The sequence below is a fragment of the Symphodus melops genome, assembly GCF_947650265.1.
Source record: "Symphodus melops genome assembly, chromosome: 15".
NCBI classification, from domain to species: domain Eukaryota; kingdom Metazoa; phylum Chordata; class Actinopteri; order Labriformes; family Labridae; genus Symphodus; species Symphodus melops.
Genome location: NC_136705.1, coordinates 21959076 through 21977903, shown reverse-complemented (window position 1 = coordinate 21977903; position 18828 = coordinate 21959076). Strand labels below are relative to the sequence as shown.

Genomic DNA, 18828 nt, shown 5'->3' with positions numbered 1-18828 from the left:
CACAATATTTGATTGGCACTCACCCGCAGAGAGGAGGAGTTAGCTGCATGTCTCTTTCAGCTGGGGTGACGGCTGCTCTCTCTCTTCTGCTCCAGTAACTGGAGGTACGAGTTCCTTGTTCACCAGCCTCAACTTCATTTTATCAGGTCAGTGACACTTTGTAATATACGTATGATTGACATTTTAGCAGTAAAAAAAAGGCATTTTGGTGAGTTTCATGGTTGAAGTTTGTCATTTTGAAAAGGATACTTCACATGTTTCTTGAAAGCTTTGCAAGAGCTTTACGAAGCCAATAAGTGTCTGAAGCTGGGGACTTTTTGTAAAATCAGTTTTCAAAAACATGGCCATGGTAACAATGAGTCTGAAGTTTTCTAAGTAACTTATCTGAAGAGTGGTCTTTTATCCAACTTATTCATGCTTTAGATTGGTTTAACTCCAGGTGTCTTCAGGACAGACTTCAAACAGTTGTTCTTGATTAAATAAAAGAGACAAAAAGTGAATTAGGCCCTGATTTGAACCTTAAACAACCAGAGGACATGAGGCCTGCTGCTCATGTCTCAAAGTCTATAAAAGGAACGTCATGGGAGAGGCGTCCAGCGATGCTATTCCTGGAGGTACTGGTGATAAAATGTGACAGATGCAAAGAGGGGGCATGTTGACGCACTCTATGGCCACAGCATCACCTGGTAGCACACACGGTTTCAAAGGTGTCGGTTTGCGCTTTTGCAGAAAAAAAAAATACAATTTCTTCAGATTGTACAAACAAAAACCTTTTTGCCCTCACATCCAACATGTGAGTTTTGGGGATTTATATCACTGCACAACTTTGTGGAAACAAAACAGTTCATAAACAAGAAGCAGGAGCAACAGGGCCCCACTGAAGAATTCAAACTCCTTCAAAGAGCTTGGTAGATCTGTAGTACATGACCCCATCTGCCGGACTGATACAATGCAATCTTTATCCAAATGTTTATGATGGAGACAAATGGGACATATACACCAATTTAACATTTTTAGACTACAATTGACTTTTGGAACAAATTAAGCTGTGATGACTTAAATCACCCTGTTTCTACTACCATGAGAAGTTGTTTGAAGATCATAAGAAAAGTGCATAAAGCCTCAATCAGTGTGAATATTGAGATTAACATAAACACTTGTCTTTTCGATTAGTTCATTGATAATAAAAGGCACACGTTATTAGGGAAAAGCAAGTGTGTGTATGCAACATATTCCAGCAGAAAGGGAATTTAAAGTGCATTTTTCTATCAGGATTGTAATACTTTTTTTTGTTTAATCTTCAGAAGGTTTGGGCTGTGTACTGCTGCTACAGCCATGGCACCCAAAAAGAACAAGACGACCAAGAAAAGCAAAGGAGACATAAATGAGATGACCATCATGGTGGAGGACAGCCCCATCAACAAGATCAATGGGTTAAACACTCTGTTGGAGGGAGGAAACGGCTTCAGCTGCATCTCAACCGAAGTCAACGACTCCGTGTACGCCCCAAACCTGCTGGAGGGTTTGAGCAACATGAGACAGGAGAGCTTCCTCTGTGATCTGACGGTCTCCACCAAGTCAAAGTCATTCGACGTCCACAAGGTTGTCATGGCCTCCTGCAGCGAGTACATACGAAACATCTTGAAGAAGGATTCGTCCCTCCAGAAGATTGAGCTGAATGATCTCTCGCCGGTCGGCCTCGCCACAGCAATCACGTATGCTTACTCTGGAAAGCTGACCCTGTCCTTGTACAGCATTGGGAGCACTATCGCTGCTGCCATACTGCTGCAAATAGGCACTCTGGTTAGGATGTGCAGCGATTTCCTCATGCAGGAGCTCAGTGTAGAGAACTGCATGTATGTGGCCAACATCGCTGATACTTATGATCTAAAAGAAACCAAGATGGCAGCTCAGAAGTTCATGCGAGAGAACTTCATCGAGTTTTCCGAGATGGAGCAGTTCCTGAAGCTTACCTATGAACAGATTAGCGACTTCCTCTCTGATGATTCCCTGCAGCTTCCCTCTGAGATCACAGCCTTCCAGATCGCCATGAAGTGGTTAGACTTTGACGAGAAGAGGTTGAAGTATGCAGCAGACCTCTTGACCCACATCCGTTTCGGCACAATCTCCGCCCAAGACCTGGTCAACCACGTCCAGAGTGTGCCCAGAATGATGCAAGATCCAGAGTGCCATCGTCTTCTTGTCGACGCCATGAATTACCACCTTCTGCCATTCCAACAAAACATCCTCCAGTCACGCCGAACGAAGGTACGTGGTGGCCTGAAGGTGGTCCTCACGGTTGGTGGACGTCCTGCCTTGACGGAGAAATCTCTCAGCAAAGATGTTCTCTACAGAGATTCAGATAATGTTTGGAATAAGTTGACAGAAATGCCTGCAAAGAGCTTCAATCAGTGCGTTGCAGTCTTGGATGGATTCCTTTATGTAGCAGGTGGTGAGGACCAGAATGATGCCAGAAACCAGGCCAAGCATGCTGTCAGTAACTTCTGCAGGTTAGAACTATTCACCACTTCTTTTACAGATGTGTTGTATTACCTGCTGTAGAATTACAAACTAAGCTCCAATCTCTCTTCCTTTAGATACGACCCACGATTTAACACTTGGAACCACTTGAGCAACATGATCCAGAGGCGTACCCACTTCAGTCTGAACACCTTCAATGGTCTCTTGTTTGCCATCGGAGGGCGAAATGCAGATGGTGTTCAGGCCTCAGTGGAGTGCTACGTGCCGTCGTCCAACCAGTGGCAGATGAAGGCCCCCATGGAGGTGCCTCGCTGCTGTCACGGAAGCTCCCTCATAGATGGCAAGATCCTTGTATCAGGAGGATACATCAACAACGCCTACTCCAGAGCCGTGTGCTCATACGACCCGTCAACCGACACTTGGCAGGATAAGAGCAGCCTGAGCACACCTCGAGGCTGGCATAGCGCCGCCACAGTGGGCGACCGGGCCTACGTCTTCGGTGGCAGCCAGCTGGGTGGTCGTGGGGAGAGGGTGGATGTCCTCGCCGTCGAGTCTTACAACCCTCAAAACGGCCAGTGGAGCTACTGTTCGCCTCTTCATACAGGTGTGAGCACAGCAGGTATTTCCACTTTAAACAACAAGGTGTATCTCCTTGGAGGCTGGAATGAGGGCGAGAAGAAGTACAAGAAATGCATTCAGGTTTTCAACCCTGACCTCAACGAATGGACTGAGGACGACGAGCTGCCAGAAGCTACAGTCGGCATTTCATGCTGTGTCGTCACCATCCCCACGCGGAAAACAAGAGAGTCTAGAGCCAGTTCAGCATCTTCTGCACCAGTCAGTATATAAAGCATAAGGTGATGGAAGTGGTGTAGTTTACATGTCTGAAGGTCACCAGCTATTCTGTGAAAAAAAAAAAATCGTTATTCCAGACTCTGTAAGTTGTCCCTATTTTTTTTTTATTATAATGCTGATCAACTTTCTTTGGAAAAACAAAACAGAATAAAATGTAAGGATTTCATCATTTTAGACCGAAATGTACTTTGGGGGCCAATCACACTACGTCGGTCCAAATGTGCAAGCGCTCAGCAACGAATCAGAAACGACTTATATTAAGAAACTCTCATACACACTTATATGTTAATAACTTTCTCTACTTTTTATTTGCAGCATTTTCGAACAAGCTACACTCCTTTCTTAATATAAGTTGTTTCAGCCTTTGTCAAAATGCTTGCACTTTGGCCACCGTACAAACAGTGGTGTTCACTTCATTCAACTTTTTTTTATACAGCAAATACAATGTTACTTACAACCCAAATAATAAAACATTTAAAGTCAAACAATGCCATTATCACGATTAATCTGCAATGCAACTATGTCTGGATGAAAAGAATAGAAGACAACATTTAAATATGCAGTTGTTGCTATTGAAGGGCTTTGCAATAGTATTGTTCATGGTAACTTACTCTGATTTTTAATTACTTGAACAGGACAATATACAGGGAATAAACTGGAGCTGGATTAAGTGTTGGCATCACCTGCCAGGTGTGGGTGTAGATCATGATTAGAGTTCAAACACAGGAAAGGCTGCAGTTTCTCTACATGTACTTATCATGGACAGTACACTCTGCTGCCTTTTGTTGTGTGTTGTGTGATCGCCGTAAACACTATCATGAAATCTGTTGGGACAATGTTGGGATGATGTTAAAGGGTTGAAGAGGTTTGGAGGTGAAGGATATAAACTATTTTGTAAAAAAGAAAAAGAAAAATATAACTTATGGAACGATGTATTATAGCCTGAGCTTTTCTCTGGAGATCAGTGTATGAATTCCCTGAATGCTCATGTCTTTTGATTTTCTTTTTGTTTTGTTTTTAAATTAAAGAAATGAAGTCTAATCTACTCTGACCCATGGTTCTTTATTTAAAAGCATTTCATATCTTTTGAAAGAGAGTAAACATATACTTACTAATGTAAGTTTCTGACCTCAATCATCAAACTTTCATGAATATAAAAGGATTTTTTAATATAATGAATTTTTGGAGCTGTAGTGATCTCTTGGCCAAGGTGCAGTCATTCTCATTCATGACTTTATGTTAACATGCTTAAAGCAGAATAACAATTTGGTTTCACACTGTGTTTTTTTGCCAAGAGGAAGAACTTTTTGAGGTTATACTAGATTTGCACTTTTGAACTTCTGTCTTCTATTAAATGTTGCTGGTTTCAAAGGTCATAAATCATGTTTATGTGACGACAAGAGACTCTTAAAATCGTGTATATTTCACATATCTTCCCACATTTTTTCCCCAGTACATTTACATAACAATCAGTAGATAGCTGGTGTTTTTGTACTCAACTAAATTGGACTCATCCTGAATTTCACTGGATGTAAGCTTTTTGTGGATTATTCTGAAATGTACCTTCTTTAATAAAAATATGTTTTATAGAATAGTTTTATGACCTCTGTGAACTAAAAAGTCAGAGTGACATCAACAAAAAACTCCCATGTGTCTGAAAGGAAACTTGTTAAGATGTAAACCAAACTTCTGTTTTGTCTCTGGTAAACCACACACTTGATCAGGTCAGATTCCATAAAGTTTAATTACCTTATAAGCCACTTTATGCAAGATAGTGCTCACACCTACACACACACACACACACACACACATACACACACACCTCCTTAAGACAGGAACATGCTGTGTCACCATTACATTCTTATTTTTTTTATACTAGGTGGGGTTCAAGTGCTTCTGATACACCGGTCCCTCCCACACTTTAATTGTAAACATAACTCATTCCTCATAACCTGGATAAAATAGACATAGAATTGTGAAATAAGACAATACAGGTTCCTACTCTTTTTTTTTGCACACTGATATTTTACATAATTGACTTTAAGCCTCTGGACCACAAGTAAATACATACCTCATTAGATCACATATTTTTTAACACTGTTTAAGAAAATAAAAAACATTGTCATCATCAGCAACATAGGTAGGCTATACAAACACAGCTGGGTCTTTAGCTTTTTCTTAAAGGTGCAAAGGGACTCTGCAGAGATCTTTCACTGTGCAAACTGGAAAGCATAGCTGTCATGAATTGACCTTTTAATTACTGTTAATGCACTAAAATTATAACACAAATAACAATCTTATATATTATATTTGTGGCACTGTTCATTTAAAACAATCTCAGAGTGCTTCAAATTAAGAAAACATGATGCTAAATTAAAAAAAAAATAGTATAAACTATTGTAACCGAGCGGTTTAGGATGGATGAACTTTGGGAAAATATAAAATGAAGAAATACGGAGTCTTTATTAAGTTGAACATTCGTCTCCTCCTTTATTGCCGCACACGGCGGGAGCACCCCGCACGGGTCCCCAATCACACACTCTTCCGTTCCTTGAACACTTCAAAATAAGATCTAACTCACATAACATAATAAAATGGCTTACATACTTCCCCCCCTCCGAAAAGAAACGTCCTCGTTTCAAAAAAATTAACGGCATCAATGCAAGAAACATGTACAAGAGCACAATTATCACAGCAAACAATTGCCTCACATAACAACACAGTATCAACACAGTACGCACCCTCAAACCCAAAATCGTACACCAGACATAGCTGATACACAGGGAATGGTAATTGGACCCACCATTGGCATTGACACAGCCTGCTATAATAAGACAACAGTTCACTATGAGCACTCACATATTTTCGTACAATTTTTTTCTGTTTTTTTATTATTTTTTTTTAAGTTGAACAAAACAAGTCACACAGTCTCTGAAACGAACTGGCTGATTCACAGTCCTGCCAAAACGAGACACAGTCCTTTACGGGTTGCTGGCGGTCGTGTCCAGTGCAGCCCCCAAGGCCACCATCAGCCAGAGGTTCTTCAGGCCCCCGGTTCCAACGTGTCGACCCCTCCTCCAGCAGTGAGGGAGCATGGATGGGAGAAGCTGAGATGCTACCTGAAGAATCAGCAGGCAATGGCGGTGTGTAGCACGGGTCCCCAATCACACACTCTTCCGTTCCTTGAACACTTCAAAATAAGATCTAACTCACATAACATAATAAAATGGCTTACACTATTTAGCAGCCATCCTTTAGTCGACTTTTTTCCGTTTGTTTGCCTTTTTCTTGCCATTTTGAACATCTATCGTGACTTTGCTGTTTTTTCGGTTCTTTTTTTTTAAAGTGGCGCTTTGATTGACAGGCAGGTGGGAGGAGCCGAGTAGGAGAAGAGTGCTGAGTCATAGTGACGTCACCACGTTCTCTGCGCTCCGCCTGACGGCATCACGTGTGTGTGAAGCCAGGAGGAGGGCATTCATAAGTACAACACACATTGAATAACGCAGACTTGGCTTGGCAACCAGCGGCGCGTGCACTTCTTACCGGTTCTTACCGTCACAGAGCACCACGTTTGACGGGCTCAGCGTGTGGTCGGTAACGGAGCCGAGACTAACGGGAGCCGCTGAACTCCTCATCAGGTTGTGTGGAGAAGCAAGCCTTCAGGGTGTGCTTTCCCGAGCTAACCACACATTAGCAAGTGATGAGCAGGGGCCTTTTTTTTTTTCTTGTGGGTGCCCAGCTAAGGTTACCGACAGGGCACGCTGCTTAACAACACCACGAGACTTTTACACGAGCTTGTGAGACCATCTGACAGGGCCCTGCAGGACTCGGACTGCCTCGTTTTGGTCTGCACCCACGACTTCATGCTGCAAGCTCTGCGAGAGGTGGACTAACCTGCAAGCTATAGCTAACACTCGGCGTGCAAGTTTGATATAAGCTGCCAGCAAAAGACAAGAGAGACCCGTCAGCTTGTGCATCTCCAGCCTGTGTGTGTGTGTGCTTGTGTTTGTCTGTTTGTGTGTGCAATGGGTCTACTGTCACAGGGCTCTCCACTGAACTGGGAAGAAACCAAGAAGTATGCTGACCACATCAGAAAACATGGCATCATTCAGTTTCTCAACATCTACAACAAGGTGAAGGAGAGGCAGAAAGATGTGCTCAAATGGGGAGACGAGGTGAGAAACAGTGTTTGTTTGAATAAAGTGACATGTGCTGCTGCTGCTGCTGCATGTGGTCTGCCTGTCATGGCTGTGCATGATGCAATAATGGTCTTTTATTGGATATAGACAGGTTCATGCACAGTTAATGAAACCATAAGGGTAAAAAACACGAGTCTACTGAGGTGAATTCATTTTAAAATGTAGGTTTGATAACATTAGATTAACGCTATCGCTGCAGCTCACCCTCAAAGGAAGATTTGATTTACAGCATTGGGTAACAACACAAACACATCAACAAAGACACAAGACAGTCCAACACAATCTGATCAATTACAACCAAGAAAACAATGATCAATAAAGTGCTGCTGGAAAGTGCAGTCATGGTTTAAGTGTTTTAATTCCACTATAGGAACACATTTAAAAATGTGTCTTTGCCCCGTTCGTTCTTGAAATCTTACAGGGAAAGATGCTGAGTGCCGATTTATTTGACCGGCTGTTTTAAACATACATTCATCTTTGTTGTGCTCTGAAAGGTTACAGCACCACGAGATGAAACAAAAAGGTTGAAAATGGACCCGATATAAAATCTGTAGAAAGAAAGCGTTGCGGTCTCGTACACTTTGAAATCCTTCAGTCTGCAGATGACGTAGAGTCTCAGGAATAATCCAAACTTAAATGTTTATAGAGGCACTACTACACATAACAATAACAACCCATTCAGAGCTTCAACAAGATACTCCCTGTTGGGTAAACATTTCCATAAAGCTCAGCATGTTAAGATACATGAGCCTGGCTTTTAGATGTAATCCATCCTTCATGCTGTGTGTGTGTGTGTGTGATGCAATAAGCCTAAACTGTCTCACTTCAAAATAAGAAAAGAGCATGCTTTATGGAGAGCAGGACTGGTAGCTGCTTCGTGATCTTACAGGATCTGTCTGAGCTTTTCGCATGTCGAGACTTTTTTACCTTTCATTCAGAACTTCACCCAGCGTTGGCGTTTTGGAGTCTTTTTGCCGCCCACCGGTCCACAAAACTTCAATGTGCTTCAGCTTGAACAAAGTGTTTTCATTTCCAACAATGTGGAATGCTGTTGTTATAGATTAATCCCTCGTTCAGACAGGGGATTACAGGGTTGCAGAGTCAAAGTCAAGGAAACATAACTGATGAATTGGAATTGATGTGATGGCGTCCCCCGTGGGCTCTTGAAAAAACGTGCACTTTGTTCTGTAGTCTAGCGCGTTAAAGGAACCCGTCACTGTCTGCGCGTTGATAACGTGTCCTCCCTGTTTGTTTTCAATCATTTACTTGTAAGGTCGAGTACATGTTGGTGGAGTTGGACGACAAAGATGAGAAGGTTCGGCTCGTCCTGAACGGTGGAGATGTTTTGGAGACTCTCCAAGACCAGGGTGAAAAGATCAACCCCAAGTAAGTAACGATAACGACAGCAAACATGAAGCCATCTTTGTTTTAATCAGCCTTTATTCCTTTACAAACACGGTCTGGGTTTGAGTCTGGAAGGGAAGGCCAACAGCTTCTCATCAGTACTCATATTGGTTCAGGATTGATTTGCATTAAAGTGGCTGATGGGGATTTCACGGATTCACGTTTGAATGAAAGTTCAGCACAATCTGTCTGTTTTTTTATTTTTTTTAAAGCACTCCAGGCAAGTCTGGACTCAACCTTTTATGAAGCCCTCGTACTGATAACGCCTCCTCTCCTGATTGATTGGCCTCTCGCTGACACAAGAATTCCAACCTGAGCTCTCGGATTCACCGCTGTCACCTCAGATCGACTACACACACAGTTTGTTGAGGCGTTTTTTTTTTTTTTTTTTTTTTTAAAGAGCAAAGTTGACGAATCTCAGCCGCTGCACGCTCAATATTCACCGTGTCGTTGTTTCTCAACGCTCTGTTAGTTTCTGAGCGTTCGGGCGATTACTTGTCGACGTCCTTCACGAGACCCACACTGAGAAAAGTCCCCACGACGTGTCGGAGCTCCACGCTAAACCAGCATTGGACGCGCCCATGAATATGGGCGGCAGCAGGGCTGAGCAGTCGTTATCAAGTTTTAATTATTCCCAACAAACGCAAAAACCTGAATTCATCACAATCAGTGATTTCAGCTCGTCAGCGTGTGCAGATGTGTCCCAGTGGACGGAGACCTCGGTGTTATTGATGCGGTCAGATACCTTCAGATGAGGAAAGGACATGTTGCTTCTCTATGAATTTATCCCACTTCAGATCCTGATTTGAAATATTGGATAATTTTATGTTTCCTCATATTGTGCAGGCCTGTGTGTGGTAAATATGTGACTATGCGTGTCAATTTCCCATTCTTTGATTCCTTGTGATTGCTGAAAGAAAGTGAAAGAGCTCACGTCCAAAGTGAAAGGAGAACAGAGCACCGTGTGCAGGAGTTTAACTGCAGCTAAAAACAGAGAAATGACCCCATTTGGAGTACATGGAGTTTATTTTTCCTGCTGCTGTGGCATCCAAACTGGCATCAATATTGTTGATGGTATCAATGTTTAATATTCTGGTATGGTGACAACCCTGCATGTTGGGAACAGTGTGATGTCAGTTTGTAAGATAAGGTAAAAACACTCAGGCGTAGATATCAGAAACTCAGGACTTTAAGAAACAAGAGCAGGAAAGACACAAATGTAACCTGAACATCTGCTTTTACAGCCAGTGAAACAGTCGGAGCCTCATCGTGTTTCCAAACGTGGAATTTGCCTATGAGGTTATATACTGCTTTGCCTGTCAAATTCCTCATTCACTCAACATTCATAAACTACAGATGATGGACGGACAAGTCACGTGTGCTCCGCTCAAAGCCCACACGTTTTTTTTTTTTTAATCACACACATTGGTGACATTTTCTGATGTCTTTGAGTTTCTGTACTCATCTCATTTATTTAGAATTTAATGGAAACCTTTATTTTGATCGATAAACAAAGTCCAAACCAGTGATTCCTACGTGAGGCTCCGAGTGTCTCTGCACACTTGGGTTTCACCTCCGACTGCTCCCTCGGGCTCTGGGAGCTCAGATGAGAACGTTTGGGGTTTTTTCTTGTTGTCATGCTCCTCTGCAGTTCTCACATCGCTGTGCACATTTCTTCTTCTTTTTTTTTTTTTTTTTTTTTTTTTTTTAAGCTCTAACTGGTCCATCCTGACCTGTTTCTCTAAGGAGGAGTCTCTCTCTGTCACGGCACCACCTCGCTGTGGAGATTCTATCAGTGCAATGAGCCGTGTTCTTCCTCGCTAAAGAATCGTCTGCTTCCTGATTCTCACTGTCAGACATGAAGTGCTTGTTGTTCACACTGTGGGGAGGGGGGGGGGGATTTTATTTGTCATCCATTAAAAGTGCGCAACATCTCCCAGAGGAGTTCAGATGTGTCATCCCCTCTCCTCATTTATACCTCCATTAAGTTCTTTGACACGTTGAGAGCTGCTAACCTCAACGCTGCTGTGAGTGAGAGCCGCAGCGGTCCATTGAGATTCACATGACGGTAAATACTGACGCTGTAAAGTAATATTTATATATTATACAAACGGAGAGCACAGGGTGAAGGTGACTCTGTCCAGTTTACAGAAATACATTTGTGCAGGAGTTTAAGTAACCGGGGGGGGGGGGTTTATGATGATCTGCTCTTTAGAGCCTCCAGGCCAAGACAAACAAAACAAGCTAACAGTTAAAACGGCAAACATTTTCTTAGATGGTCCACAACCATAAATACATCAGGGAGAACGGCTACAGCTGGATGTTTAAAGTGTTCAAGGGGCCTCATGCCTATCAGATAAAAAAACAAAAAAACAAAGCATCACTAGAAATTAAAAGTGTGATTAGGTGAGGTTAAGACGGGTCACTTTGGGATACTTGACATCGTCTCCACGAGAGAAGAGCCCAAACCCAGAGTGGAAAATAAGAGATGAAATAAATGCAGGACAGACGACACTTCTGTCTGACTCTGAGGAAAAGTCATCTCTACTCGTGATTAGATTAAAGTGAATCTGTTTGCCCTTTTTGTGTGTGTGTGTGTTGTAAATCTCCGTGATGTAAGGTGATGTGAGGATGTTTGGCCTCAGGACTTCTGTCACCCTGGGAATGTCTAAACTGTGGTAACGTTTCTTTTCAAAAGAGGAATTCTCTGCAGGCAGCGTGAATGTGTTTGTACAAGCTCCAGAGTGTTATGCTAGCTCGCTGCCCATGACGTCGGTCTGAATGTGTGGAGCCGACTTCAGCCGGGGGAAATAACCAGAGGCAGTGGGAATAGTGGAGCTGATGAATTCCTCATTACTGCCCCTCTGCCGCACAGGGCAAAGACCGCGGCACAAATCCAGCACACTGGTTCCACATGGGATGAAGCCAGAGTGGCTGTCTTTGTAATTAGAAAGGTCATTGTGATACTAAGAGCAGAATGTGTTCACAACACTTTTCATATCCCTGCAGTCACCCCACACTGTGGAGACCAGAGTACGGCAGCTACATGATCGAGGGGACTCCAGGGCAGCCGTACGGAGGGACCATGTCAGAGTTTAACACGGTGGAGGGAAACATGGGGAAGAGACGACGAGAGGCCTCATCGGTCCTGAACGCCAATGAAACGCTCTGCACCATCACCTCATTCCCAAGGTACTGAACCATGTGAAGAGACGAACGTTGGGAGAAAGAGAAATGCTTTCTGGGGTTTAAGATCGACATTAAACTTAAACTTCTACAACGGGTCGACAGATGACTTCACAACAAATATGAATGAATAGATAGTGACTGCAGGCGTCCCGTTCGCGGAGGCTTGAGCACTCCACGCTTTCCTGCAGGTCATTGTGGCATAAACGTTTCTCTTTTCTTCACAATAACCAAAAAAAAAAACAATTGCTTGAGAAAATCCCCGGTCAAATAATCGTTGAAAACAGAAGTAGTTGTTTGATGACTCTCATAGTTGTCTTTCTTCCCCCCTCTAAAGGTTAGGCTGTCCGGGTTTCACCAAACCGGAGCACCAACCCACTCCTGTCGAGAAGGGAGTGTCCAAGTCGCTGTTTTTCCCCGATGAAGCCATCAACAGACACCCGAGATTCAGGTACGCTTCACAGTGTGTGTGCATGCGCGCGCGTGTGTGTGTGCGCTCCACTGATGTGGTTACATGCTGCCTCTGTACTATTTGCCAGCAGGATGATTAGCCGTTGTGGTGTGCATAGACAAATACAGGAACAAAAGGATTCTGTAAACTCGGTGTACACGTGAATTAAAAACCACAAATCACCATGTGTTTTTTGTTTGTTTTTTTAGCACCCTTACCAGAAACATACGTCACAGAAGAGGAGAGAAAGTCGCCATTAATGTGCCAAGTAAGTTTGTGAACATGTGAAATTATTAACTTTATCGATTTAAAAGTGACCCGAGGGTAAAATCACATTTTGTTACTTTATAAAAAGTGCCGGACACACGCACAGCAGACTTTCCTGCTACAGTCACATTATTTTCTGCTTTTCTAACATGAATACTCATCTTGTGCTGCATTAGAGCATTCGAACAAACACGCGTACTCGAGGAAAGTGTGCAGCTTAAGAGGGTTTGTTAGCGGATTAGCTGCTTGGGTACAGTTCAATAATCATGTAAACGAACCTGTAGATCACATGATGATGATGACATGAAGGCGCAGAAGAAAACTTCTCCTGCAGTTAACTGGAGAAAAAAACCCTGATAGTGTTTGAATCCTAAACGTGCAGCAGCTTGAATTTGAAGCATGAAGTGAAAAAGTCTTTTTTTTCCTTTCAGTCTTCAAAGATGCGTGCACTCCATCTCCGTTCGTGGAAGACTTTCCGGAGGATGACGGTGAATCGGTGAGGGCGGCTCTGCCTGATCACATCTACATGGACGCCATGGGCTTCGGCATGGGCAACTGTTGCCTGCAGGTACTGAACAAAGTGTCCGAGCAGCGCGGCGACACGGCGCGCTTGTTGTCCGTCGTGCGTGTCCAAAGTGTGATGCAGTAGAGGTGGTGAAACGCTGCCTGTTTTCACCTGTGTTCAGTTTGCTGCTTTACGATTCTAATGAGTGATTTATGAATGCACTTCAGCCTTTTTTCTTTTTTTTTTATCACGCTCCTTCAGGTGACATTCCAGGCGTGCAGCATCGATGAGGCGAGGTACCTTTATGACCAGCTCGCAACATTCTGCCCCATTGTGGTGAGTAGATCAATAAGCAACAACCAGCAACGTGCTGCCTGTCATATATTTGATCATTTACCTGACCTCATCCTCAGCTATTACATAACATATCACTGATTGACTCTGATCTGATATTTTCAAAGTAAATACGAGAAGACGGCGAATCGAATGAAACAAACTTTCATCACAGTTGGTTTTTCTTGTGTAGGTGATTTAATGAAACGCTTGAAGTTACAGAATCTGGTTTGTTCACTTTACAGATGGCACTGAGCGCAGCCTCACCCTTCTACAGAGGCTATGTGTCAGACATTGATTGCCGCTGGGGGGTTATTTCTGCCTCGGTAGACGACCGAACGCAGGAAGAACGTGGACTGAAGGTGAGCGAGCAGAGCTGAAAAAAAAATTAAACAGGATTTAACCAGAAAAACAGGTTCGCCCTGTTTGCACACCTGAAAATGTTTACAAACAGGCCGACACTCAAATCTTTCTAAGCTGCTTGTTCACACATATATCTCGACATATATATATATATATATATATATATACACACATATATCTGTCTCTGAAGGCCAGACTTGACCCGTTTGACAAATATTCATAGTGTCAACAAAACAGTTGAGAATGAAACGGTAACCTCGCTGACGCCGTGTACAGCGGCTGCAGCCCTCAAAGTGTGCGTCCTGGGTTCAAATCCAAACTGTCCCTGATTGACTGTCCACTGTCCTGTCTCCACTTAAAGTGGTTAAAAAGAGCTGAAAAGAACATTCTGGCAGTAAACATAAAGCAGCAGTTTTACTACGTGCATGTTTTTCTTGAATAACTCTTCCTGCTTTCTCACATGGGCTCACCCTCACTCCTTAAAGCCAAAATGAATAATTTGTCCCTTTCACACATGAAGCCCAACCTGAACATCGAGAGAACGTGTCTCACCATGAGAAATGTCTCTTAGGAATGGGTTCATTTTTTTATTTTTTTTTATTTAGTGTATCATCTTATCAAACCTTGAAAACACTGTCGCCTCTAAAGAATTTGAGCCTTGTAGTGTACACGATGAAGATCATCCTCATGAAGCACAATCATGAAGTTTAAAGACTAAAGTCAGGCTTGAACACGACTAAAAGCTGATTGTATTTCATGTAAGTTTTTTTTTTTTTTTTATTCTGCAGCCTTTGAAAAACAACAAATACAGAATCTTCAAGTCGAGGTACGATTCAATCGACAGCTACCTGTCGAGCTGCAGCGAGAAGTACAATGACATCGATCTGACGATAGACGAGGAGATCTACAAGCAGCTGCTGGATGCAGGTGGGATCATTTTTGAAAACGTGCTGTCATTGGTAGATAATTCATGCGCCCTGGATAAATGAGTAATCAGCGTCCTGTTGGCAGGAATCGACAAGCCGCTGGCCCAGCACATCGCACACCTCTTCATCCGAGATCCCCTGTCAGTGTTTGAGGAGAAAATTCACCTGGATGATGAAAACGAGTCGGACCACTTTGAGGTGACGAGTTCGAGACCGCTGTTATGATTTCATGGACAAGAAGTCAGACATTTTAAATGACAAAAACTCTTCCTCTCTTACAGAACCTGCAGTCGACCAACTGGCAGACGATGAGGTTCAAACCTCCACCTCCAAACTCCGACATCGGCTGGAGAGTTGAGTTCCGCCCCATGGAGGTAAAAACCAACACATCCCACGACATCTCAAAAACAAGACTTTCACCTGTAGTTGTTTAATTATGATCTCACGGCCTATTCAAAATAAAAAAAACTTTATTTGACTGTATTTAAAACAAAGACAGTAATCCCTGATTCTGATCCCGATAGAGACTCACTGGAGGTGTCGTCTTCTTGTTCTTCCTCAGGTGCAGCTCACCGACTTTGAAAACGCTGCTTACGTCGTCTTTGTTGTCCTGCTCACCAGAGTGATCTTGTCCTACAAACTGGACTTTCTGATCCCCCTGTCAAAGGTACAAACAGCTTTACAGCTCTTGAGAAATCAAATCCATCCTCTTGATGTAATTAAAAATGTAACTTTTGTCTTCCCTTCAGGTCGATGAAAACATGAAGGTGGCACAGAAGAGGAACGCTGTCCAGGAGGGCATGTTTTACTTCAGGAAGGACATCTTCAAAGGTGATTTACCCAAAGCTTTAACTTCAGATCTGTCCTGATGCTCAACGCCTCAGATAGGAGATCAACTGTAAGTCCATCCTCGTGGAGTCAAATATACATGTTTGTGTACTGACAGGCTGCAACCCGGGCCTCGACGGCACCGCTTCTGCTCAGAACGGTTTGGACTGCGAAGGCTCTAACGAGGACTACACACTGATGAGCATCGACACCATCATCAACGGAAAGGTGATTTATTCTCTTCCCCTTGATATTTATTTTTTTTGCTTTTGTGCACCTGTGGCCCCGATGGTTCGACACTTTGGCTCAGATGACAAATTCTTAAAAGCGTTTTGATGTATTACTGCGACAGACAAACACTCGTTCCTCGTCCGCAGAGAACGAAACCTCACCACAAGGTTGAGTCATTCATGATCGCCTCAGTATTCATTGTAATAACTTTGGTGATGTCCTTACTTCTCACATTGCCTCAGCTGTACTAAATCTGAAGTGCTGACGTGGTGCAGCCAGCCCCCCCCCCTTAAATGAGCACAGGTGTGCTCAATCACTGGCAGAGATAGAGAGAGCGCTGGTGGACCAGTGGTTGGTGTGCGCGTCCCCCGTATGGAGGCTGTGGTCCTCAATGCGGTCGGCCCGGGTTCGAATCCAGCCTGTGGCTCCAAAAAACCCCAAAATAAATCTTACAAAACAAAAGAATACAACAAACACGTGCAGCACGTAACAGCTGTCTCATGATAAGTGCCGTTTGTTCTTTTCATCACCAGGAGGGAGTGTTTCAGGGGCTCATCCCGATCCTTAACAGCTACCTGGAAAACATGGAAGTTGATGTGGACACCAGGTGCACCATTTTAAACTATCTCAAGCTCATCAAGAAACGGGCCTCAGGTACATGTTCATTATCACATCAAAGAATATCTCTTGATGCAGCTTTGACTCCGAGCCTCACTCTGAATGTTTCCGTCGCAGGTGAACTGATGACCATGGCGAAATGGATGAGGGAGTTTGTGGCGAAGCACCCGCAGTACAAACAGGACAGCGTCCTTACTGACAAGATCAACTACGACCTGTTCAGAAAGTGCGACAAGATCGCTAAAGGCGAAGAGCAGTGCCCGGAGCTCATCGGAAACCCCGTCAACAGGTTCAAATGAGACGAGCTGCAGCAGTGCACCGTCGTTACACAAACTTGCATGTAAAGAAAGACCAAATGTGTGGCTCAGAACGACAGCGGTCCAATTTAAGAGAAAGACAAACAGCAGGTGTGAAAGAAACAAACCTGCATCCAATGTATGTATATATACTGTACCAGATTTTTATTATTACAAAATTATTTTAATAGGGTTAAGACATTCAAAAGGTTGTGTAATAGAAATCAAATGTGTATTTATTTTTCTCTGGAAATTCTGGCTCTGTGTGAGAATGTAAAATTAGCTAAGACATGTACAGTAGTCTGCTTTTAATGTGTTCTGTCAATACTGTACGTCTGCTCTTTAAAACATTAACATCAAGAGGGTTTCGCTGCTTAAGACCGTTCTTTGCTTTTGGTAGATTTTTTTTTTTTTTTTTTTTTTTTTCTTCCTGCTTTTTATGAGAAATCATTTGCTTTGCTGACATTGTAGTGGGACCTCAAAGATAGTGTTGCATTCAATTGGAAATGGTGAGCCATTGTTTGCAATGTGATGCTGCTTGACAATAAATCTGTAAAACATTAACATCCTCTCCAGGTGTTTCATTGAGTTATCCATCATTATTTGTGTAGTCATCTTTAAAACGAGCACATGGGATAAGATGCAGGCAGTCGCTCTCCTTTAGTGTTCCTGTTGTCCACACTTCCTTGCCGCTGAGGTTGAAGTCAGAGCAGGCTGTGCATGAAGGAGGACGGCGGTCAGATGGTGGAGTCGGGGGGTCAAGTTGTATGTGTGCCAGATCACCTCACTGAAGATTAGAGTGAGCTCTGTCTTCTCCTGCTCCTGGGGTCAAGGTCTCCTGGACTCCTCACACACTGACACACCATAGCAGCAGGCCGTCCCCACCAACAATCCAGAGGAACCTACAAGACATTAGAGGGAATACTCATGAGCCGAACCAAATGGATTTCATTTGGAGTTTGCCTTCTTCCACGAGTCATGAAAAGCCACATCAGAAGTGTTTCATTGACACATCTTTATGATAGTCTGTAGTCCGCCTGTGACATGATCTGAATATGGGACAGTAGCTGGAACTGCAAGCCTCAACCTCATGAAGACGGGTTTATGTTGACTTTCTACTCCTGGAAATAAACCACATTTGTAAGAAGATACAAAAAAACGATTGGGGAAACTTTACTTCTATTAATTTCTAAAAGCGAGAGCATATGATTCTCATCTTTGCTCTTTGAGGAGTAGAAAATTATTGTGTCCATCCCGGAGACTTGTTCCAGTCACTCTTCTCAATGTGTTAATCTTTTGGAGAAAATATTCTGATGTATTTAAATAAATTAAGCTCCAGGATTTATTGGACAAAATGAATAATTAAGTTCCTATTTCAACCACAAGATGGCGGTATTACTCCATATGGTTAACTAACAGCAATATGTGCACTCTGGTTAAATCAGGATTTAAACTGGTACAGGTTCATCCTGCGGGGGGGACAAGAACCAGTTAAAGTCTACAAATAAATACAGGAGGAGAGGGGAAATGTGGCAACGCGCGTGACGTCTGAAGGACTCTCAAATGAGACGCTCCACTTCAGAGACGCTGACCTTTTGTTTGACCTTTGTAAAATATGGGTTGAGATATTTTTAATTTTAGATAATTGCTTCAAGACACCTGATTTATCAATTCATTTGTCACTGATTTACAAATTAATCATAGCAGGTGAGTGAATTTCAATCCAGCCATCTGTCCTCCTCACTAATCCCACAGAGAAATGAGCCTCTTTCACAGCTGACTGGACTTGTTACAGAAAGCACAGGTGTTACTAATAACGCTAATGTCCCACTAAACCATGACTGTGAGCTAACGTGCAACACACCAGAAACAGGTAACTAATTGT

At 43.0% G+C, this 18828-nt stretch overlaps 2 protein-coding genes across 3 annotated transcripts; both read left to right on the top strand.

Moving 5' to 3' along the window:
• Positions 1-33: 33 nt before the first annotated feature.
• klhl31 (kelch-like family member 31) lies at positions 34-4387 on the top strand. Of its 2 annotated transcripts, none has more exons than XM_079362546.1 (3): positions 34-146; positions 1305-2510; positions 2598-4387. In XM_079362546.1, the coding sequence occupies exons 2-3, from the start codon at positions 1336-1338 to the stop codon at positions 3328-3330; spliced, it is 1908 nt and encodes a 635-aa protein (XP_079218672.1). In that variant the 5' UTR covers positions 34-146; positions 1305-1335; the 3' UTR covers positions 3331-4387. The 2 variants fall into 2 exon arrangements, with proteins under 2 accessions (XP_079218672.1, XP_079218673.1); XM_079362547.1 differs by having other exon boundaries at positions 95-146; positions 1308-2510.
• Positions 4388-7072: 2685 nt separating this feature from the next.
• Positions 7073-17507, top strand: gclc (glutamate-cysteine ligase, catalytic subunit). Its single transcript, XM_079362281.1, has 16 exons — positions 7073-7511; positions 8809-8921; positions 11949-12131; positions 12463-12576; positions 12786-12844; positions 13275-13411; positions 13610-13684; positions 13927-14043; positions 14833-14971; positions 15056-15168; positions 15252-15344; positions 15533-15637; positions 15720-15801; positions 15917-16026; positions 16563-16683; positions 16765-17507. The coding sequence occupies exons 1-16, from the start codon at positions 7362-7364 to the stop codon at positions 16944-16946; spliced, it is 1893 nt and encodes a 630-aa protein (XP_079218407.1). The 5' UTR covers positions 7073-7361; the 3' UTR covers positions 16947-17507.
• Positions 17508-18828: the final 1321 nt, after the last annotated feature.

Bases quoted from the DNA above. Each gene is read 5' to 3' on its own strand.
- gclc (XM_079362281.1), top strand. From the start codon at position 7,362: ATGGGTCTACTGTCACAGGGCTCTCCACTGAACTGGGAAGAAACCAAG. The intron at 12,132-12,462 runs GTACTGAACCAT...CCCCCTCTAAAG, and splicing joins ACCATCACCTCATTCCCAAG to GTTAGGCTGTCCGGGTTTCA. The intron at 14,044-14,832 runs GTGAGCGAGCAG...TTTATTCTGCAG, and splicing joins AGGAAGAACGTGGACTGAAG to CCTTTGAAAAACAACAAATA.
- klhl31 (XM_079362546.1), top strand. From the start codon at position 1,336: ATGGCACCCAAAAAGAACAAGACGACCAAGAAAAGCAAAGGAGACATA. The intron at 2,511-2,597 runs GTTAGAACTATT...CTCTTCCTTTAG, and splicing joins GCTGTCAGTAACTTCTGCAG to ATACGACCCACGATTTAACA.